Source organism: Palaemon carinicauda, chromosome 12, assembly GCF_036898095.1.
Source record: "Palaemon carinicauda isolate YSFRI2023 chromosome 12, ASM3689809v2, whole genome shotgun sequence".
Classification (NCBI taxonomy): domain Eukaryota; kingdom Metazoa; phylum Arthropoda; class Malacostraca; order Decapoda; family Palaemonidae; genus Palaemon; species Palaemon carinicauda.
The window spans coordinates 11,330,161-11,355,749 of NC_090736.1; the positions used below are offsets into that span (position 1 = coordinate 11,330,161).

The window sequence follows — 25,589 nt, forward strand, 5'->3', positions numbered from 1 at the left end:
GGTACATGCGGACACACTATTCTATCTAGTTTCTCTTCCTCTTGTTTTACTAGAGTTTTTATAGTTTATATGGGAAATATTTATTTGAATGTTGTTACTGTTCTTAAGATATTTTATTTTTCCTTGTTAGAGTAGAAATGTTATATTATTATTATTATTATTATTATTATTATTAATTTTATTATTATTATTATTATTATTATTATTATTAGGATTCCCCATAGGGGAATACTATTGTTTTAGTATTATTATTATTCTTTCCGCGCGTTTTTTTTTTTCGCAAGAAATCTGAAATAATCATCATAGGTAGCCTATGGTAAGAATATGCCATAGACCCAGTTCAAGTGACCTTGACCTACTTTTCAAGGTCACAGGGGCTTTTAAAGGTAAAATTTGTAAAATTTGAAATTGCCATTAGGCCCAAAGTATAAGCCGTATGGCTAAGGGCCTTATGGACAATGATACAGAGGTAAATCCCCAGATATTGCCCTACTTTAATGCAAGTAGGTCAAGGTCGTTAATGGCCAAACCGGCTCAAAACAAGTTTGTTTCCGAGATCTCAAAAACCGGAAGGCCCTATATATTTATCTAAGGTTAGCTTAACTTTTGTAGCGACTGCTTAATTACTTTTTTTTAATATAGATTTTTAACTATTTTTGACATTGCAGAAATCGTGACCTTGCATAAAACCTCCAACTCAAATGTCAAATTTGACCTTGACCCTCATTTTCAAGGTCATATGGCTATTTCATGGAAAAAATTTGACGTGGGCTAAAAGTGATGTATTGTTGTCACACCGCCCCCCCCCCCCCCCCCCCCACATTCGCGTATGCTCTTTCAGAATATGGGGTCATATTTAACCCGTGACCTTCACATGACCTTGTAAGTGCCCATTTTCTTCAAGTTCAAAGGTCAATTTCTCTATATTTGTCATTTTTGCCTATGTTTTACCTCCATATACCTGCTATTATACAGATAAATTGCTTTAGAATAGTTTGTTAACATAACTCAAAATTTAGTCTAGGGGTCATTAGGCCTATAAACCATTACACAATATCTTTTACTGATTGACGAAAGCATTTCCACACCTATTTTGCAGGGGAATCCTCCGCCACTGGCTTTAGCCAGTTGCTGTCTAGTTATTATTATTATTATTATTATTATTATTATTATTATTATTATTACTTGCTAAGCTACAACCCAAGTTGGAAAAGCAGGATGCTATAAGCCCAGGGGCCCCAACAGGGAAAATAGCCCTGTGAGGAAAGGAAACAAGGAAAAATAAAATATTTCAAGAACAGTAACAACATTGAAATAAATATTTCCTAAATTGTAGAATAGTGTGTACAAGTGTACCCTCAAGCAAGAAAACTCTAACCCAAGACAGTGGAAGACCCTGATACAGAGGCTATGGCAATACCCACGACTAGGGAATAATGTTTTGATTTTGGAGTGTCCTTCTCCTAGAAGAGCTGCTTACCATAGGTAGAGAGTCTCTTCTACCCTTACCAAGAGGAAAGTAGCCACTGAACAATTACAGTGCAGAAGTTAACCCTTTGGGTGAAAAAGAATTGTTAGGTAATCTCAGTGTTGTCATGTGTATGAGGACATAAAAGAATCTGTAAAGAATATGCCAGACTATTTGGAGTATGTGTAGGCAAAGGGAAAGTGAACTGTAACCAGATAGAAGGATCCAATTTAGTTGGTCAGTCAAAAGACCCCATAACTCTTTAGTGGTAGTATCTCAATGAGTGGTCAGACTTACTTTCAAAAGATGTCTGTAAACAATAAAAGTATTTGAACAAATTCTCGAAGAAAATTATATGAGTGTTATAAAAACAGATTCTTGAACAAATATTGAATCAAACCACGCCAGCACTTACCTGACCATCTGAAAGGGTCGCCGTATATTGACAGGTCGCGGATTGAAAACAGGATATCTGCCGGGTCCAGGACCTCTCTTAGTAGAGGGCCCACGTCTCTGCATCACTCCCATTTTCATCCCACTTATTCGTCCTCCAGGCATTCCCTGCTGGTGCCCTGGTCTGACGATGGCCCCTGCTGGAAACGGACGTTTGGTCGTCATGACTTGATTCTTCGTTGGACGTCTAGGGTTTAAACTACCTAGAGGTCGCTGCCTCTGTTCGTTTGGTCTTTGGGTCGTCAAGATATTGCCGTGGTATCCACTAATTGGGTTTTGGTTTCTTCGAGAAATTTGATTATTTCTGTTGTGATTGACCGGTAGATTGTGACTGTTGGTTGATCCTAACAGGAGGATCTCTCCAGACTTCGATCCAAGTGGGTATTCTGAGGGCGGGGCCCTTTGGAAGGGATTGACTCGTGTTGGGGGTCTACCGCGACTCTTACCGGAGGGGTTTTCTTGGCTTGGTCTGTATCCCTTTAGCCTATCATCATCCAGCCAGATACTCGTAGGTGAGGATTCGTCTTCCAAGTTGTGATAGGCCTCATTTCTGCAATGAATAATTTAATTTGTAATTAAAATGTAAAATAAGAGGAACCAACATATATCTTGTAGATGGTGAATGTTTTTTTTCTTTTTTGTAAATAAGGAATCATTACTACCTTTATACATTCTCTGATATGAGTTAATGAAATCTGAAGTCTACTTTCTCACTACTTCTAGGGATTGTTGTATGATTTGTGAAATCAAGAGACCTTCTACTGTATAGATGTTATTGAAAGATATGTGGTTCACTGAAAACTTTTTCTAATTTCCCAAGGGAAGTGATACAGAGTATATTTCTCTTCCTTTTAATTTGTTAAAGTTTTTACAGTTTATATAGGGTATATTTATATTAATGTTGTTACTGTTCTTAAAATATTTTATTTTTCCTCGTTTTCTTTTCTCACTGAGCTATTTTCCCTTTTGGAGCCCCTTGGGTTAGCGCTTACTACTTTTCCATCTAAAGTTGTAGCTTGGCAATTAATAATAATAATAATAATAATAATAATAATAATAATAATAACAATAACAACTAGCGTAACCCATGTAAATTACACGAAATTATATTTTCAATACCAATTATCTTGTTCCTAACCTATACAAGTTTGAATAAAATGTGATGAGATTTGACTTGTATATTTATATAAAAAAATGAGCAATACATGAAACAATTTACAAAACTTCTTTATATACAATATTTCTAGTGAAGGTAGTTCCTCTTCTCTGGCCATGAGTAGAATTATTCTGAGGACAAATTTTCACTCTTACACTGTTCATAGACCTTGCTCTTGAGAAGGCTACATAAAGTTGTCCATGAATAAAGCAAGCTTGTGGCAGGTAGATCCCAACCTTAATGAATAGGAAGATTTGAAGCAAAGGGTGATCAGAATTATGAGAAATCTTTTAAAATAAGAATGGATTAGTCGTTAAACGAAAAGGCCCGAGATTGATTTTATAATCTAGGTTATGGAAATTGATAGAACTCAATATTTTGTCTAATATTTTGAAAAAGAGTCAGGTGCTAAAGACAAAATTGGGAAAACTATATAAGATGGGCTTTGGTTAAGTAATCAAAGTCTAATGTGAATTTGTTAGAGTATACCATGAAATTATTTCCGTTTTTTTTAAAGCGTGACACACAAGTATACCATGATATTATTTCCGTTTTCTTTAAAGCGTGAAACGAAATAAATAACACATACTATCGTATTGATATATAGATAATGATAATAATAATAATAGAAGTAACGTGTGGAAATGGAAATTAAGAAAAAACGTATTATTAATAATGCTAAAATTGACTTTATAGGAAGCTAATCAATGTAAATTGCTTCTTCAGAAATTAGAATAAACTATGGACTAGAAACTTATGGTTTTTGTGGGTTAGTTGCCGTTATGGCGGAATGAAGTCTAATTATTAGATATTGATATCGTAATAAAGACTGAATAAATAGTCTTTTATGTGTCAAGGCGTATTCTGTAATTTCAACAGCAAAGCCATAAAATCCCATTAGTATTGTTACTAAAATTATTAAAATAAATTATCAACATTTAAATAATTTGAATCTTATTGGTTTTGTTAGTTTAGGTTAGTATGGGCTAAGCCAGATGATGTTGGATCCTCGTTTTCTATGTTAACATTTATACAGACCTATGCAATACTAAGGTAGACTCAATCTATGTAAAATTGCTACTCTGTTGTGCGTGCCTGTTTTATAACTTGGCTCCAAACAAGAAAATACTCTATATTCACTAGATTTTGTAGATTTGAGAACAAAGCCCTCAGAAGAATATTGGGAGTTAAATGGCAGGACAGGATTAGAAATGGAATTATAAGAGAGATTACTTGAGTGCCATATGTGGATGAGATCATGGTGAGGGGTAGATGGAGATGGTTTTGGCATGCTCTTCGCACTCCCCAAGAGAAATTAGTTCACCAAACTTTCAAATGGGCTCCACAAGACACTAGAAGAGTTTGAAGACCCAGGCCTACACGACTCAGGACTATGAGACGTAAAGTAGGAGGTGAATGGAAAAGTATGGATTTAAAAGTTCAAGACAGAAACTACGGGTGAAATCTAACTGAGGCCCTTTGCATCAATAAGCGTGGGGGGAGATGATGATGATGATTATAAGTTTAATTTTCTATTCACTCTCAACCTTTATACAAGGTATTTTAAATATATTCTGCCCTTGTAATAATATTTAGCTCAGCACTCGTGTTAGTTTGTATTAAAATGGGATCACATTTCAGCCTTTTATTAGAATCTGTAATGAATCAGCGATCAAACCTGAAATTATTCTTAATTACCATCTGGGAATGGTTCAATTGAGTTCTTGATTAATTTACATTTCCTGGAACAGGTGATATAAAATTGTGAGAATTTCAGTATTATTTCATTCCAGTATCATCATCGTCTCCTATTAACGCAAAGGGCCTCGGTTAGATTTCGCCAGTCGTCTCATCTTGAGCTTTTAAATCAATACTTCTCCATTCATCATCTCCGACCTCACGCTTCATAGTCCTCAGCCATGAAGGTCTGGGTCTTCCAACTCTTCTAGTGCATTATGGAACACAGTTGAAAGTCCAGGGAATTCAAGTGACCCCTTTCTTTCTTATAGATTTCTCTCTTGTTTTAAAAACTTGAGATATGAAGAGCATAGTATTTTATCTATAGCTTCCTGGCAGATAGAAAAAGACCAATTATCAAAGGGTATTTCATAAGTATACAGCCATGAGAAATCGTCTCCATGAATGATATACGTATGTACGATTATATTGAAGGTAATATGTTACTTTGAGTATACTACCTGCAAGTATTAACATTATTATTATTAGAATTAATAATAAAATTATTACTAAAATTATTAAAAAATTATTAAAATTAATATTATTATTATTATTATTATTATTATTATTATTATTATTATTATTAAACTTCTTAAAATTAATGAAATTATCAAAGAATATCAGAGTAAACGGACACACTGAAGATCCACCACTCCGAGCGAGGTTCTTGAAGTGATAGTAAAGAATAATAGCACTACTAAATCAGGAAATGAAAGTAATTTATTGAAACGTACGATAAAACGAGAACTCGTTAGATTGAATACTGAGCAGCGATATGTTCACGTAACTTCACTATCTTGAGGTAGAGTTCTCTTGCTTGAGGGTAGCCTATAGTTGGGGACACTATAGTCCATTTCTTTTAGCAATGCATATATGCACCGACTCGCAGCGGTGCCCTTTTAGCTCGGAAAAGTTTCGTGATCGCTGATTGGTTGAAATTATCTCGTCCAACCAATCAGCGATCCGGAAACTTTTCCGAGCTAAAAGGGCACCGCTGCGAGTCGGTGCAAATATGCATCGCTAAAAGAAATGGACTATAGTCTATCTTATTTTTCTTCTTGTTTTTTTTTATGGTTTATATATGAAAGATTTATTTTAATGTTGTTTCTGTTCTTAAAATATTTTAGCTTAATTGTTAATTACCTCTCTTGTAGTTTATTTATTTCCTTATTTCCTTTCCTCACTAGGCTATTTTTCCCCTGTTGGAGCTTTTAGGCTATTTTTCCCCGTTGGAACCCTTGGGTTTAACTGCTTTTCCAACTAGGGTTGTAGCTTACCTTGTAATAATAGTAATAATAATAGTTATAATAATAATAATAATAATAATAATAATAATAATAATAATAATAATAACAACAACAATAATAATCCCAGGACACGTTACTGTATTTGCTGGGAATTATGAAGCACCTACTTCCCTAAAAGAACTGTATTACTCAACCGTAGTCTTTTCAGATAGGTTTACTTGACGTCTTAGTTTTCTTTCTCCAATACGTTCAATCCAGAGATAAATGATATGAACCCACTTATTATTATTATTATTATTATTATTATTATTATTATTATTATTATTACTTGCTAAGCTATAACCCTAGTTGGAAAAGCAGGATGCTATAAGCCCAGGGACCCCAACAGGAAAAAATAGCCCAGTGAGGAAAAGAAACACGGAAAAATAAAATATTTTAAGAACAGTGACAACATTAAAATAAACATTTCCTATATATACTATAAAACCTTTATTAAACAAGAGGAAGAGAGATTAGGTAGAAAAGTGTGCCCGGCCGTGTACCCTCAAGCAAGAGAACTTCTGCAGTGACTGTTTAGAAGGGGCGAAAATTGACCCAGTCCCTATACCTGTTGTCTCTTTATGCTTTGTATATCCTTTTGTCTTTCATTTCCATGCATAACCGTCCCCACATTTGAAGAGCTTACTGAATTTCATCACGTTGTGGCATTTTTCAAACTACGCAAGATACCATAATATGGCGTTGGATCTTGTGGTTAAAAGGCCGATCATGAATAGCAGAGCCGAGGGACAGTGACATTTTCCTATCATTCATGCAGGACAATAACCTAGAGACTGACCATATACATAAGATCAGCACCCAAGTCCCCTCTCCACCCAAGCTAGGACAAAGGAGAGGTAGGCAGTGGCTGCTGATGACTCAGCAGATAGACATATAGGCTGACCTAAACCCCCATCTTTAGTCCAATGATGGTGAGGTTGCAGTGACCAAAGTAACTAATGAGTTTCAGCGGGACTCGAACCCCTGTCTGGCGATCACCAGAAAAGGACGGCACCAACAGGCCATCATAACCCTAACGAAAAATACCTTACAAAAGTAAGTGACACAAATGGTAAGGTTTGACAGCAACATTGTTATTTAGGTCAGAGAAAACTACTAATCGTTATGCAAGATCATTAACAACACTGGTCAGTCAACCCAGCGTCGTTATCATATCATAATTGCCTCTCTTCCCCCAAAGACAGATGGCGCTGCAGGACTTGGTGCTGCAACGAGAATAACGAGTCATCATTTGTCTCATTATAAGTTGTTACCGTTTTTCATCGATCATTGTCTCACGATAAGTATCCTCATTAGTGAATGGTAAGACTACTGACGCATCTCTCATGAACACGAAGCTCTGTATGAAGTTATTCCCATGTTATGTTTGTGGGTCGTAAAAGTTACATTTCCCGCTTCCAAACGCTGATTCGACAAACGGAAGAAATTTGTGGATCCTGGGAGTTTTATTGAAGGTTGTCGGTCAATTAACTATTACATGTTTTAGTCTTTCTTTTGTCCCAGTTTTCATTGTTTTCGGATTTTCTTGTCTTTGCAAACCTTGACAGATGGAAGACAGAAGCCGTTAAGAAAACCCAGCTTAAATCATGCTAACCTTAGCGCATACGTTAAAAATTAAAATGAGACTCGCATAAGCGTAATATCGTAGCCTGACACGGTATCGTCCTAGGTAAACTTGTACTAATGAATACATGCATATATGTTATACACTATAAAAAAAAAGTGCAGCGCATACAATATCTATGAATACATGTCCATAAGCTATCAAGGTCTATAGAAAACACATAAACCTTGTAAGCTATAGCCTGAATAAACATCGAAGTGTCGAGCGCAGGATGTGGGTAACCAAAGTCTAAAGAGAAGAGTATGTACGTAGGTCTTGTGGGTAACCAGACTATTTTCAAAGCTGTCACTCTGTCACTAAACGTAAATTGATGGTGTTGCTCGCCTAGACATCCTGCACTGTAATTAAGAAATTTCAAGTTGTCTTGGGTAATCGTTTGGAATATTTATATGCAAATTAACTTTTATGGTAGAATACTCTAATAATATCGATAATTACAATAACAATAATATTAGTAAATAATTATAACATACTGGACAACAATACTTAGTATTTGTTGCCTGATCACTATTTTTTTTATATTTAGAAATGCACCATGTTCAAATTAATAGATATTATCTGCATTAAACAGACATTGCTGTCAAGCGTGAAAGAGAGTATAATATGTGCAGTGTACGCATAGGTAGGCCAAGGCACTGCATTATTGTGTATTCGGACAGTTTAGGCATATGTTACTGTTTTAAAATATTTAATTTTTCCTTGTTTCCTTTCCTCACTGGGTTATTTTCCCTTTTGGGGCCCCTGGGCTTATAGCATTCTGGTTTTCTAACTAGGGCTGTAGCTTAGCAAGTAATTGATATATATATATATATATATATATATATATATATATATATATATATATATATATATATACAGTATATATATATATATTTATATATATATATATATATATATATATATATATATATATATATATATATGAGAGAGAGAGAGAGAGAGAGAGAGAGAGAGAGAGAGAGAGAGAGAGAGAGAGAGAGAGCTACGAGTACTCGTAAATAAATTTATATAAAAAATAAATAACTTTGTCATCGCTGTTATTTTGTCACTATTCATTAACACAAGACATGTCATTGGTTTTTAATTGCAGAACACATACTTTAGTAACAGATTTATTTGAAGAATTTGTTTAACGCTTGTTATACTTCTTTACGTTTATGATTTTAACGATTTTACTGTGAGTACTTTGTAATAAATTCGGGTGCGGCGGACACCCACTTGTGGTCCCCCATAGCTTCGCCCATGTATGTCAAGAAATTTAGGCCATAGCATATCGCAATCCACGGTCACAGACGGATTCCCTAACACATGCAAGTGTCCTGGACGATATGTTTTCCCAGAATTAAGGTTACCCACTATGGCTATATGTGTCCTGGACGATATGTTTTCCCAGAATTAAGGTTACCCACTATGGCTATATGTGTCCTGGACGATATGTTTTCCCAGAATTACGGTTACCCACTCGGGCTATATGAAAAAAGAATCAGGGTTACCCAAACCAACTTTAGATTATATGGAAAAAATTATGGTTACCCACATATGGGAAAATAATTGGTCGTGTGGGGTCAGTCTTCCATGAATATTGTTCTTATCATCGTTAATCTTTCTCCGATATTCTACTTAGCCTAAAAAAAATGGTAATTTATCGGACATGACATTCAACATTTGCTAGTTTATTTGCCAAATATCAGTGTTTTGCTCAGTGTAATGTAGTAGTAGGCCTAAATCCATATATATATATATATATATATATATATATATATATATATATATATATATATATATACTGTGTATATATATATATATATATACTGTATATATATATATATATATATATATATATATATATATATATATATATATATACTGTATATATATATATATATATATATATATATATATATATATATATATATACATACATATATATATATATATATATATACTGTATATATATATATATACTGTATATATATATATATATATATATATATATATATATATATATATATATATATTTACAATATTTAAGTACCCACAAGTAAACTATCCATTGAAAAACACAACACTGCATCGAAGACTTAATATTTAGCATTCACTGTCGAGAAAATCCTCAAAAAAGAGTAGAAAAGAAATAATGGTAATATATCGGACATGGCATTCAGAATTTGCCAGTTTATTTGCAAAATATCATAGCTTTTCGCTGTGTAATGTAGTAGTAGGCCTAGGCGTAACCTAAAAATATGTTAGCAATATTTACGTAACAGTAAGTAAAGTATTCATTAAAAACCACAACACTGTATTGGAGACTTGATATTCAGCATTCATTGTCGAGAAGTAAAGTCCTAAAAAAAAAAAAAAATAGAAATAAGTAGAAACTGAAAACCGGTTCGTTGGTACGTAACAAATTGAGATATGAAGAGATTAGGTAATTAGATAAGGAGCTGTGATTGGTATTATATGCGTTGTGGCAACCATGCACCACATGTCTATTGGCTACATTGGATCTATGGAATTTTGGCTATATATCCCATTGTTAGGACCGGGAGGCCATTCCGCGCTATGGTGCAACATGGGAAAACCCTGGAGTCGCAATGTGAAGGAAAGGTTGAAAGAAGTTGGACCTAAAGATGGGAGAGAGGACGAGAAGTGAATTTATTATTATTATTATTATTATTATTATTATTACAAGCTAAGCTATAACCCTAGTTGGAAAAGCAGGATGCTATGAGCCCAAGGGCTCCAACAGGGAAAAATAACCCAGTGAGGAAAGGAAACAAGGAAATATACTACGCGAGAAGTAATAAACATTCATAATGAAGAACAGTAACAACATTGGATTAGATCTTTCATGTTTAAAACCAGCACAGTGTGCCCGAGTGTACCCTCAAGCAAGAGAACTCTAATCTCACCCCTATATCTTCAGTTCACTCCTCTGGCTTTTATCCGTTCACCACACTGCACATCCTGGAGTTTCATTGCCGCCTCCCATAGTCATAACGTGTTACTGGAGGAGCATATTGGGAGCATGACGCATTTTCATAGCTAATAACATAATCCGTTACGAGAGCAAGTTGGGGTGGGGGCCTCAGAACTCAGTAATGTAGTTAAATCAGACGATTCTTTACATATATGGTAGATATGGAGCCTTTGTTTTCATAGGGGATGGGGGGTTATGAATAATTCGGTTCCCTTTGGTAAAAGGCCTAATAAAAAGTGACTGATTTCTTTTTTACATAATAAAATATCCCCAAAATGAGAACTATCTGAATAATAATAATGATAATAATAAAAAAAATTGCTTTTAAAATGGCCTTAGCGGATAAGAAAGGAATTTATCGACAGCCTACATAAAATACTTTATTTCTACCATATCGTTAATTATCATTGTGGCCCTTTGCGTCAATAGTCGTAGGAGGAGATAATGATGATATATTATATATGTAGGCCTATATATAGAGGTTCCGCATGGCTCAACAATAAATGCCATAGATATGTTATTTATTATATCAAAACCGTAAATTTCATATCCAATACAAAATATATATAGACATTTCTTTTGGAGAAATAAAATGAAAATGCTGATACCTACCGCTGATTCTAATATCGTCTTCAACAAGCAACTATTAGATGGGGTTGGGAAATGTAACCAAGTCTCCTTCCATAAGAAATGTCAGTGTAACACACAACTGTCGGCTCCAACGGTAATTGCTACATAAATCAGAATAACTGAGTTATAGCTTCTATTTACGATGAATCTGCATTACCATATAAACACAATATATATATATATATATATATATATATATATATATATATATATATATATATATATATATATGTGTGTGTGTGTGTGTGTGTATTATCTCTCTCTCTCTCTCTCTCTCTCTCTCTCTCTCTCTCTCTCTCTCTCTTTATTATATATATATATATATATATATATATATATATATATATATATATATATGCGTGTGTATGTTTGTGTATGTGTGTGTGAAAGCATGCCAATAAGTATTCATCTTTAACTTATTAAAAATGGACTAAATAAAAACGATAACTAAATAACGGAATAATTTAATTAGATTATAAGCAATACAGACTAAACAAAATTTTATACATGGAGAAAAACCAAACAAGCAAATGCAAATATTATAGAGGTTTACGAGGGCTGATGTAGCACCTGGCTTACTTGAATTAATTATTAAGCCCCATGAAGTACTTCTCCAAAGCTTAGCAACAGATAGCAAGAGATAACCACATCTATGGTAATAATTAATAATTCGTCATTAATCCATCCATCCATATACCAAGGCACTTCCCCCAATTTTGGGGGGTAGCCGACACCAACAATGAAACAAAACAAAAAGGGGACCTCTACTCTCTACGTTCCTCCAGCCTAATCAGGGACCCAACCGAGTTCAGCTGGTACTGCTAGGGTGCCACAGCCCAACCTCCCACATTATCCACCACAGATGAAGCTTCATAATGCTGAATCCCCTACTGCTGCTACCTCCGCGGTCATCTAAGGCACCGGAGGAAGCAGCATTAATAACAAGGATGATGTAGGTCGGGAGGAACTAGCAAGTGCATGCTGGGAAATTGTAACCATCCACGATCCGCAATTTCACACCATGTGGTGACCAGTGCTCTTATTTTCAGGGTAATTACCACAGATTGAGTAATTTTCGTCTATTTAAGGAAATTTTCTAGAGTAATGGTACTTTAAAGGTAATATTTTTCATCAGGTATTTTTTTCATATTATAGAGTAACTTTGTGTATCTTAAATTTATCTTTTAAGATTTTTTTTCACAAAATGGAGAGCTTTTGTTAATCATGATATAATTGTTTTGCGTTTTATGAGATTTTTCCTTTTCAGTATTTAAGATAATTTTCTAAATTTGAGGTAATATCTGAGGTAATCCCTTGAACATCATATGGGTTGTAGGTTGGCCAGGGCACCAGCCGCCCGTTGAGATACTACCGCTAGAGAGTTATTGGGTCCTTTGACTGGCCAGACAGTATTACATTGGATCATTCTCTCTAGTTACGGTTCTTTCCCTTTGCCTAAACAGACACTGAATAGTCTGGCCTATTCTTTACAGCTTCTCCTCTGGCCTCACACACCCGACAACACTGAGATTACCAAACAATTCTTCTCTCAAGGGGTTTAACTACTGCACTGTAATTGTGCAGTGGCTTTACTTTCCTCTTGGTAAGGGTAGAAGAGACTCTTTAGCTATGGTAAGCAGCTCTTCTAGGAGGACACTCCAAGATCAAACCATTGTTCTCTAGTCTTGGGTTAGAGTTCTCTTGCTTGAGGGTACACTCGGGTACACTGTTCTATCTTACTTGTTTACTTGTTTTGGGTTTAAATCCAACCCTCCACTGAAGTCGAGTGTACTACTTCTCGGGCGGGTCCATATTAATCATCTAACGAAACATTTTCATTATAACTTAAACAATTCTTTGATTGTAGCATCTTCCAAATCATATGATCTTGTGAAAAGTAATGTCTTTAGTTTCTTCTTAAATTCAATTGCTCCCTTTAGGATTTAGGTCCTTCATTTCAGTTGGCAGTTTATTATAAAGTCTAGGTGCACAGTAGCTAAAAGCCCTTTCACCAAATTTACTATTTGTTCTTGGTTCAGATAGCCTATGTTTGTCACTCATGTGTCTTATGTTAACATATGTTTCTAGTTCTAGTTTATTCAGGCATTTTTTTTTAGATATTTTGATTCAGTATCTTAAACGTTAGTAAGAGTAGCTTGTATTCAATTCTCGCTTTTACCGGTAGCCAGTGTAATTTAATTAGTGCAGGGGTAACTCTTTCCCTATTGTGTAGTCCTTTTATTAATCTAGCGGCTCTGGTTTCTCTTCCTCTTGTTTTGTTAAAGTTTTTATTGTTTATATAGGAAATATTGATTTTAATGTTACTGTTCTTAAAATATTTTATTTTTCCTTGTTTCCTTTCCTCACTGGGCTATGTTTCATGTTGGGGCCCCTGGGCTTATAGCATCCTGCTTTTCCATCTTGGGTTGTAGCTTAGCATTTAATAATAATAATGATAATATGAGAGCCGGCCGGCAGATAATCTGTTTAACATATCGGTGCTACAAAAATTCAGAATTATATTCCGATTATTTGTACGAGTCATTATCTGAACGAAGGTAAGGAGTAGAAAGTAGTTTGAGTTTCGTTTTGGGTGTAATAAATTGAGGTTTGCAAGCTTTGAGGCTGGAAATTAGGTTAAAATGTCTGCCTAGATCTGGACAGTACCTTCGGCAAAGGATGCTAAATAGCTGGTAGCGGTAGCTCTTGTAATTTACAGTTCCTTCATACGATTGTAGCTTTGCGGAAATTTACCAATTCGACTTTTACAGTAGGCCAAGTAAACGGGATTGTCAAACATTTTCAATGCCGTAGCCAAGTGCGTTCAACACCGTGGTTTATTTAGTAATCAGTGGGATCATATGCCGTAGCCTAAGCAGGACCTAACCGGACGGAGTAAGATTACCTATAGTCAATTTTTTTTAGTGAGGCAGATTTGCACCGGCTCGCAGGGGTGCAATTTTAGCTCGGAAAAGTTTCCTTATCGCTGAATGGTTGGACAAGATAATTCTAACCAATCAGCGATGAGGAAACTTTTCCGAGCTAAAGAGGCACCGCTGCGAGTCGGTGCAAATATGCCTCGCTAAAAGAAATGGACTATAGTAGCCTTACTACTTATTGGGATCTATAAACCTAGGCTATGTTTATTGTTCGAGGCTAATGTTGTTGTAAATTTGTAAGACAAAATCAGCGGAAGTGTTACGCCGTTTTGACTTAACATTAAATTTTAACTATTCGTTCGGGTTTTCAGGTAAGCTGAACAATTTGTTATATAATTTTAACTATTCGTTCGGGTTTTCAGGTAAGCTGAACAATTTGTTATATATATATATATATATATATATATATATATACATATATATATATATTTATATATATAAATATATATATAATTTCCATAAGATGTACACAGAATAAAAAAAAGTATGTCCGCAAATCTACATAGGCCTACTCATCCTGTACATACTAACCAAATCCTCATGAATTTGTAACATGGTCCGCAATATACTGTTAATACTCAATCGTTTGTTTACATCCGTTACCGTTGCAAACACTAGCCTAACCTCAGTGAAGTCAACATATACTGGGTCAACTTAATTTGTATTTTATATAAACACTGTAATATAATTACAGCATCTGAAGCATGAAAATCTCACTAAATAACAGAATCAGTTACCGTGAAGTAGGTAACACGCTGGAGAGATTTTTCAAACAAGGATATTTAGCCCTTCTTGAAAACAATTGTTTCTTTAGCTTAAAATGCAATTTAGTTTAAGACCAAATCCGAAATTCACAGTGAAAAAAATGTATCATTAAAATCAGAAATATATCATGAGAACCTTATAATAATAGCGAAAGTTATCGTCGTCTGCATCTATGGATTTCAGTGTTATCGACCTCAGGGAAGATTGAAATTCCTCGTTTGTTCTATTTATTACTAATTTTCCACAAATTCCTCAATGGTTTAGAATTCTCGATCTGCTTTTGATTTCTGTTAATTTTTAGTTCTTTACTACTTATTTTTTTGCTTAATTTATGTTGTAAGCAAAGGCGTGTCAGGCATCTAATCAAGATTTTGCAACAGCCATAGCGTTGAAATACGTTGACTAGGACAAAAACATTATAGTTTCCCAAGGTCGAGAGAAGAGGTGAAATGTTTGTCTCTGGAAATTAAGAGCTAAAGCATTAAACAATTTCCCATACGACTTAACTTTATTAACTGAAGCGACATTGATCTCACGGTGTTTGTTGGTTGAAGCTTGAGATAAGACGCACTCGGCATTTACAGTTAAAGTAGGTCAGATTTAGACCATATACAATAGGCCTATGTGCAGATCTTTGAATAGACTTGTCGTGTTTGTTGTATTGATTACATCATCATTCGTTTTAATTATACACGATACTGTGTTTTTAACGAGTTGATTTAGGTAAATTTCTTAATTCCCATCGCTTTGTTTCGCCCTTTTTATATAATTTTAGGGTACAAAGATGGAAAGTAACTTCAGAATTTGGATGAGCTAATTTTCCCAGTTGAAGCCCTTGGGCTTATATAAAGAATGCTGCTTTTCCAACTAGGGTTGTAGCTTAGCAAATAATAATAATAATAATAATAATAATAATAATAATAATACAGTAATCGAGAAAGATTTGGGCTTTATGGAGATTACTTCGTTGGCTACGGCTTCCAAACGAGTTTCCTTGACGATGTTTCCAGTTTCTCCTCCAAGACACTCTAAAGGAATCCGTTCATTATTATTATTATTATTATTATTATTATTATTATTATTATTATTAGGCTACAACTCTAGTTGGAAAAGCACGATGCTATAAGCCCAGGGACCCCACCAGGGAAAATAACCCAGTGAGGAAAGGAAACAAGGAAATATAAAATATTTCAAGAACATGGAACAATCAAAACTTATGGTATATTGGCAGCGAACTTTCACCACTGCTGCGATATGGTGATAGTAAGTATCGATGTGATGTTTTTCATAGGCAATTTCAAGTTCAGAGGCCAATTCGACGTATAACCAAAAGCACATATCTAGCCCAGAGCCCCAAAAAAACCCTAATAAATTGGAGGTTTAAAGGTCGCTCATGAATGGCAGAGGCAAGGGACAGTGACCTTGCCCTAACAATCAGGACAATGCCCTAGAGACTAATCATATATTATATGATTAGCGCCCAAGCCTCCTCTCCACCCAAGCTAGGACCAGGGAGGGCCAGGCAGTGGCTGTTGATGACTCAGCAGGATGGTAAGGTTGCAGACACTAATAGCACTAACGAGTCTGAGCGGGACTCGAACCCCCGGCCGGCAAACACCAGGCAGAGACTTTACCAATCAGGCCACAACAAGAAGCTGTAATGACTGTCTGTCGCCCTGTTACAGGTCAAGAGACGTAACTTAATCCATGAAAATGCAGACTAATTTATTTATCTTTCTGCTGTAGAAGAGACTCTTTAGCTATGGTAAGCAGCTCTTCTAGGAGAAGGACCCTCCAAAATCAAACCACTGTTCTCTAGTCTTGGTTAGTGCCATAGCCTCTGTACCATGGCCTTCCACTTTCTTGGGTTAGAGTTCTCTTGCTTGAGGGTACACTGGAGCACACTCTTCTCTCTTATTTCTCTTCCTCTTGTTTTGTTAAAGTTTTTATAGTTTATATAGGAGATATTTATTGTTGTTACTCTTCTTAAGATATTTTATTTTCCTTTTTTCCTTTCCTCACTGAGCTATTTTCCCTGTTGGAGCCCCTGGGCTTATAGCATCCTGCTTTTCCAACTAGGGTTGTAGCTTAGTAAGTAATAATGATAATAATAATAATAATCGTATTCCTGGATGGTCCAATTTCAGGATTGATTGATTGATTATGAGTTATTTGGTATAATTTGAGGAAATGAGCGCTACTGTAAAACTAATCTCCCATACATGATTTCATTTTCTTAACGATGTCATAATTATTAAGAGGGATCTCGAATACCATCAGATATACCGAAAAAAATTGGACGTCATGATAGTAAGAATAGCGGTATTAAAACCAGTAATGAAAGTATTGCCATAGGAAAATTATTCGAAATTCTTTGTAACCAACATACTCTATACAACTTAATATAGCAGTGTGGGCTTCCTTACTACATATTTTATTCTTTTTTTTTTTTGGTTAATGTTCGTAATTACTATGAAGCGTAGTCAGTTTTAAGCAGTTCGATCGAGTTGGGAAGTGATTAGGCCTATTTATCAGACGGACTAAAGGGCACAGGACAAAGGTCTAAGGCTGCTCATGAATGGCAGAGGCATGGGACAGTGGCATTGCCCTAGCAAGCAGGACAATACCCTAGATATTGACCATATATACATATGATCAGCGCCCAAGCCCCCTCTCCACCCAAGCTAGGACCAAGGAGTGCCATGCAATGGCTGCTGATGACTCAGTAGATAGACCCTTTAGGCTCCCATAAACCCTCCATCCTTAGCTCACAAGGATGGTGAGGTTGCAGCGACCGGAGGAACTAACGAGTTTGAGCGGGAGTTGAACCTCAGTCTGGTAATCACCGGTCAGGGGACGTTACCACGTCGGCCACTACAACCAAAATTAAGGTTGAACCGGGCAAATGGAAAACGAATTGGTTAAAACGTAATGGCAATGTAAAAAAAAAAAAAAAAAAAAAAAAGTAACAATAAGAAAAGTTTAAACATTTCCGAGAGGGAGAAAATACCCCCGTGAAGAAATTAAAAAGTCAAATTATTTTCTTGCTTTTTTAAGTAACGGTAAATTGTGTATGTTTAACCCAAGTTACGCCTCATGACAATAGCTCTCGTGAATTTTAATTACCGAAACTGTATGCATGCACTTGAACGTTTTAATTACGTTCCACAACACAAGCATCGCTTGTACTGTGCACTTATCATTCTTTTCCTTCAAGTACAGTTTGTTCTTAGCATATTATTTCTCATTCTTCATGAGTTATCAGAGCAAAGTCGATTATGTTTTCGTCTTCACGTTTCTTGTAAAATTAAGTCACGGATTACAACGTTTTAGATTATTTATTTTTTTTTTCATTTTTTTTCTTAGGAGAACTACACTTTTCCAACTAGGGTTGTAGCTTAGCGTGCAATAATAATAATAATAATAATAATAATAATAATAATAATAATAATAATAATAATAGAAATAAAAATAATGATAATAATAGTAATAATGATAATAATAATAATAATAATAATAATAATAGTAATAATAATAATAATAATAATAATAATAATAATAATAATAAATGCAACGGCCGGAAAATGCTGCCTTTATCCTGTGTGGAGAAATTTTGCTGAGTTACAAAATTGATCAGTTTATCGTGCACGAAGGGACTATTGTGACCCACGCTTGTAATTGCAAATTCATTAGTAGGTGGAGTTATTGTTTTTTTTCTAGATTTTGGAAGACTGCATATCACCCGACTCACTTAACTCTCTCTCTCTCTCTCTCTCTCTCTCTCTCTCTCTCTCTCTCTCTCTCTCTCTCTCTCTCTCTCTCTCTCATTTTGCATGTCTGTTTAGGCGTTGAGTTACGAAGATAAGTGAAAATTTGGTATTTTTGTTATAAATTTTCTTGTGACCTAATTTCTTCTTCCCCTCCTTCTTGACTAAGCGTTGGATTAGGCTCTCTCTCTCTCTCTCTCTCTCTCTCTCTCTCTCTCTCTCTCTCTCTCTCTCTCTCTCTCTCTCTCTCTCTATATTATATATATATATATATATATATATATATATATATATATATATATATATATATATATATATATATATATATATATATATAATTATTATTATTATTATCATCTAAGCTACAACCCTAGTAGGAAAAGCAGGATGCTATTAGCCCAATGAAAAAATAACATAGTGAGAAAAGGAAATGAGGAAATAAACTATATGAAAAATAATAATGATAATAATAATTTGAATAAAATATTTTAGGATTAGTAACAACATTAAAACATCTTTCATATATAAACTATGAAAATAGACTAATGTCAGCTGTTCAACATGAAAACAATCGCTGGAATGTGTATGATTTTATGACTAACACTTGTGGCTTTCATTTATCCAGGTAAGACACAATTAACTGCATAGCCGAATGGAACTTAAAATGTTTAAAGTCTGTGAATTCTTTTCTGTTGAACAGATTGACATAAGTCTCATTCTATAATGTACAGTATATAAGCTATGACTGATCTATTTTAACATTATTACTAATCTTAGAGGAATTTATATTTTTATATATTACTAATATATATTTCATTTGCTATTTCCTTATTTCATATCCTCATTGGGCTGATCCCCTTGTTGGAGCCCCTGGGCTTGTAGCATTCTGCCTTTCCATCCAGGTTGCTGTTTGGCTAGTAATAATAATTATAACATACATCATACATATACCAAAGGCATTTCCCCCAAATTTTGGGGGGTAGCCGACATCAACAAATGAAACAAAACGAAAAGGGGACCTCTACTCTCTACGTTCCTCCAGCCTAACCAGGGACTCAACCGAGTTCAGCTGGTACTGCTAGGGTGCCACAGCCCACCCTCCCACATTATCCACCACAGATGAAGCTTCATAATGCTGAATCCCCTACTGCTGCTACCTCTGCGGTCATCTAAGGCACCGGAGGAAGCAGCAGGGCGTACCGGAACTGCGTCACAGTCGCTCGCCATTCATTCCTAATAATAATAATAATAATCAGGTCAGCCATCTACCTTTATTACCATACGGTATAAAGTTTTGAATCCTTGCCCGGGCATTAGTAATTACCATAAAAATTTCTGTTTGGGTCTTTGATCCCGAGGCAGGGTGAAATTAACATTAGAATACATTTATGTCTAATTTGGATACATTACTTTAAAAATATCAAGAAAATAACTGTGAAATTATTAGGCCCACAAAATTATCAATTTTGGTATGTTATATAATCATCTTTGTAAAATGACGAGAACTTCATTTACCCACATAGACATGGAAAACGTTGTTATATTATGTTCATGCGCAATAATATCAAACGTCCATTGATAAATTGTTATTTAATTTATTATCATTATTAATATAGCAATTTTTTTACCATTCTTACGTAACTAATAAGATAATCAAGTTGATTAGATCGCTATGCAAGCACTTCCAAAAATAACTTGGCCTTTTATGAAAAAAGAACCGTTGAATAACATACACATACCTGAACATATTATGTACCGTAACTTCGCAAACCATTCCGGTTTTTATTTACTATTTAATTGAGTGTTTATTTACACAAGCACACACATGCACACACATGCACACGCTTATACTGTGTATATATATATATATATATATATATATATATATATATATATATATATATATATATATGTGTGTGTGTGTGTGTGTGTATGTATGGCAGTTGCACAAGGTAGTAAATATAGAGAGAAAGGTCAATGAAGGACTTTATCTCAGAATAAAGGATACTGCCTAAATTTAAATGTATTTTGTAGGTTTAGAGGAAGAGGAAGATGTCAGAAGTGAAGCAGCAATTATTATTATTATTATTATTATTATTATTATTATTATTATTATTATTTTACTTACTTACAAAGCTACAACCCTAGTTTGAAAAGCAAAATAGATATTTCCTATATAATCTATAAAAAGAGACGGAATTTTTCTCAAACAATTGAGTAAACAAGTGAAGCAACGATGGTTCTTTGTATTCCAGTCGAAATGCGTTGATGAAAATGTGATCAAACTACTGATTAGGGTGTGTAAGGTACGTCTGGATGATGGAAAGTTTTGGAATAGATTGGTCAGAGAATAATCACTTCTTCATTTATAGGTAAAGGTGATGGGAAAATCGAGATTTATGAGGGCAAAACTCTACTTACGTTATGGCCGATGTGGTATCGTCCCTGACTGGTGAACGCCAGACTGGGGTTCGAGTCCCGCTCAAACTATAGTTCATTTCTTTTAGCGAGTCATATTTGCACCGACTCGCAACGGTGCCCTTTTAGCTCGGAAAAGTTTCCTGGTCGCTGATTGGTTAGAATTATCTTGTCCAACCAATCAGCGATCAGGAAATTTTCCGAGCAAAAAAGGGCACCGCTGCGAGTCGGTGCAAATATGACTCGCTAAAAGAAATGGACTTTAGTTAGTTTCTTTGGTCGCTGCAATCGCACTATCCATTTTGAGCTAAGGATGGGGGGTTTGGGGGAACCTATATGTCCATCTGCTGAGTCATCAGCACCCATTGCCTGGCCCTCTTCGGTCCTAGCTTGGGTGGAGAGGAGGTTAGGGCGCTGATCATGTGTATTTATGATCAATCTCTAGGGCATTGTCCTGCTCGACAGAGCAATGTCACTGTCCCTTGCCTCTGCCATTCATGAGCCGCCTTTAAACCGAAGGTGTGTGACAGCTAACTGTAGGGTTTTGATAGGAAGGAGAGTGTGGATTCAGATAAGGAAAGCAATGTGTGGCCCATGAATTTGAGATGTACTGTTTACATAGTACTGTATATATTTACCTCCGCCAACGAAGTTGCAAGGAGGGTATGATTTACCCCCGGTTTTTGTGTTTGTTTGTGAACAGATTCCTGGCCACAATTCTAAATCGTTGAGTGATGAAACTTGCTGGGATTAACTGCTATGTAAAAAGCTGGAAATGATTAAAGTTGGAAGGTCACATGTCAAGGTCACGGTCAAGTATAATGTCCATATCACGTTATCAGCCATAAGTTGGGACATCGCTGTCACAGACTTCAATCTTGGTTCATAGTTGAGAGTATAAAAATCCACGCCAATTTACACATTAGGGTCTAGGTCGAGAAATATGCTGCCGCGGCGGAGGTCTGCTAAAAATGAGGGCAAGAGGAAAAAATGCCTCAAAAGACTTTGGTATTAATGGTGAAAAAACAAAATAGACGGAGAAGACAGTTTATATAGTGTGTTTGACGTTTATTGGTGTGTCTTACCAGTATATCTATTAGAATTGTGGAATGTTCTACATGCTGTTTATGCATTATTTATCAGGTACCTGTTATAGAATGAATGTATCGAGAACATTTTTTTTCCATAGCCACTGCCGGGTAAAGGAAACTTACTTAATGGAAGATTTTTATTTTATTTTTACGATTCCTCTTCCTCTCATTAATTCTTTGTGCTTGGGGTTTTAATGCCTCTTATAACTCAGTATGTAAATGAATAAAAAATATTTGTTTGAAAAGTAATTGTACATAGGCCTAATATAAGCATCTACAGAATCAAGCGTAATATTTAGCCTATTGCACACTAGGGCTTTTTATCACTTAGTATAATGTTAGAAATATGAATAAGTTTTTAACAGGAAACAACACTTTGTTTTTACTAAACTGAATATTCATATTCAAATTTATCATGATATTAATGAATTAAACATATTTCTTAAATGAACTAGACTGATATAAAACGGTAGTGTGTTAATTTAGATTCTTTATGTAAAATAAAGTTCTCAGTTCATATATAATAAGCAGTTCGTATTACTGCCTCTCCTTAAGTGTATGAAACCCAGACAATCGTATTATTTTCAGCGTAACAAAATACGTCTTAGAAATTGTATGTTGTACTCGGTAAACGTCGTCAAGTGCCTTTAACGTGGAACAAATTGATCAGTTTGATCTTATTCCTGGCAGCTATTCTAGCTTTGACTGCCAGACGTAAGAGCCAAGCATCATTCGCCTACCGACTCCACCCGTATTATGTATGGCTTACCCTATCATTTTCTACGCATCTGAAGGCACTGATTAACACGGTACACTGTGATCATAGGGCGTGTGACGTCCTACATTCTACCAGGGAAAAAAATGCGAGTCATTAAATGCTATAGAAAAGTGAAAACTCCAGATGTTGCATCCAACTTCTGTTTGATTGAGGTTGGTGAAAAATTTTCCTTCAGTGGTTTTATCTTAGATTCGTTGGTTTTCCGATTTTTATTGATATTTCTAGTAACCCTGTCTTACAGATAGATTATTAGGCTAATATTTGAGGAAATGTATTATTTGCAATACTTGAAAATTAATTAATTTTTAATGAAGTTTACATTTTCACATATCAAAATTTATTAATACATCTTAAAATTTGCTGCCTTTCAGGAAGTTGGTTAATATTTTTCTTTAAATTCTGCAGCTATTTTTACAGCATGAATGAATAATTAAGCGGAACAAATGCAATGAAAGAAAACTTGGGTTAACACCGGGCTTGCAAGGAAGAACCACTAAGTGAAATTTGACAAAATCATTTATGATAAAGAAGGTTACAAACTTATTGTTTATTCTGTGCATTGCTCGTGCTCGTGTGTGTGTGTGTACAATATGTTGATTTAATAGCATAAGATAGTAAGCTAGAAAAACGATAATAATAATAATAATAATAATAATAATAATAATAATAATAATAATAATAATAATAATAATAATAATAATAATAATAATAATGGCAGAAAACGTAGAGACATCCTATATTTATACGCCTTGCTCGTGATGAACGGAGAATTTATCACACGAAGGTAACAGCAAACATCGTGCGTTAACGGTTTTTTCCTGCATAGAGTTCACTCAAGAAAAAGAAAATAAGAGAGTTGTGGAGGGAAGTAAGTAATGTGATATTTGATTTCAGTGGGATATGATCTCACTGAATTTAGCGGACTCCAGTGCGTTGGTTTTATACAGAATTAAACCGTGTATGCTTTCTAGTCTCACATTCGAAGTGTCATAGAACGCTTTCTTTAGAATTCTTTACGCTATTTAAACTTTGATCAAAAGTCTTTTATTTTCAATAGAAGTTTTGAAAATAAAATTATTCTTTTATTTTTCATTATAAGGAAATAGATGAGGAGTAGTAATTTGGCATTCTTGTGGGATTGAATATATTTGCATTTAAATTTTCAACCTTATCTAAAAATGTTCACACAATTTTCTCCAAACCTGACCCACTTTCCTTATTGTATCTCTATATCTTTTTTTTTAACAACTTGACATGAGCCCAACCACCCGAATATTCTCGAAAAATTACTGTTACAAATAATTAGGAGCAAACAGTGGCCGGCCACAGTCTTAGACCGAGGCATTTATTTTCTAGAAATTATGGTGGCGTTCTCACGCTGCAGTGCACAGCAGAAAGAGGAACCATTAAGGTAAGAAGTGTGTCACCAGTGTGTCATGTGTTCGCCAGTGTTAAATACTTTATCCTTTCGAAAGTTTCGAAAATTATTTAGCCGAACAGGAAGGAGGGTTGTGGTGGCGACCAAAGATGGAAATCAAGGGCGTGTTGATGAACTCAGACATTTATTTGTTAATAAGTATTATTATTATTATTATTATTATTATTATTATTATTATTATTATTATTATTATTATTATTATTACTTGCTAAGCTACAACCCTCGTTAGAAAAGCAGGAATCTATAAGACCAGGGGCCCCAAATTATTATTATTATTATTATTATTATTATTATTATTATTACTTGCTAAGCTACAACCCTAGTTAGAAAAGCAGGACTCTATAAGTCCAGGGGCCCCAAATTATTATTATTATTATTATTATTACTACTTGCTAAGCTACAACCCTAGTTGGAAAAGCAGGAATCTATAAGCCCAGGGTCCCCAACATGGAAAATAGCACAGTGAGGAAAGGAATCAAGAAAAAATAAAATATTTTAAGAAGTTATATCATTAAAATAAATATTTCCTTTTTTAAGCTATAAAAAACTTTAACAAAACAAGAGGAAGAGAAATTAGAATAGTGTGCCCGAGTATATCCTCAAGCAAGAGAACTCTAACCCAAGAGACAGTGGAAGACTATGGTACATGGGCTATGGCACTACCCAAGACTAGAGAACAATGGTTTGATTTTGGAGTGTCCTCCTAGAAGAGCTGCTTACCATAGCTAAAGAGTCTCTTCTATCCTTTACCAAGAGGAAGGTAGCCACTGAAAAATTACAGTGCAGTAGTAGGCGTCCCATTAATTTTTTGCTTGTGAATGGTATAAGGAATCTAGTGTTAGCACTCTGGATGAAAATAATGGATTGAAACTGTGCAGCATAGTGGCGTAAGAAAAATTGATTGGGTGATAAACGTGGAGATATGTAGAAGTGTCAAAAAAAAAAAAAAAAAAAAGCATAGGCAACAGGATTGATCAGACATTTGAAGGGTTTCAGTCGTTTGAAAAGACCACGGAAATGGGCTAAGTCTTCAATTAC

The 25,589-nt window shown here is 34.9% G+C and overlaps 1 protein-coding gene across 1 annotated transcript in view; it reads right to left on the reverse strand.

Annotated features, from left to right (window-relative positions):
* The window catches only part of LOC137650513 (uncharacterized), a 41,024-nt gene that overhangs the window by 9,902 nt on the left and 5,533 nt on the right, over positions 1 to 25,589 (reverse strand). The window contains exon 2 of the mRNA XM_068383733.1: positions 1,884 to 2,471. Within this exon, the coding sequence (XP_068239834.1) occupies positions 1,884 to 2,471 (588 nt within the window). The remainder of the gene's footprint in view (positions 1 to 1,883; positions 2,472 to 25,589) is intronic.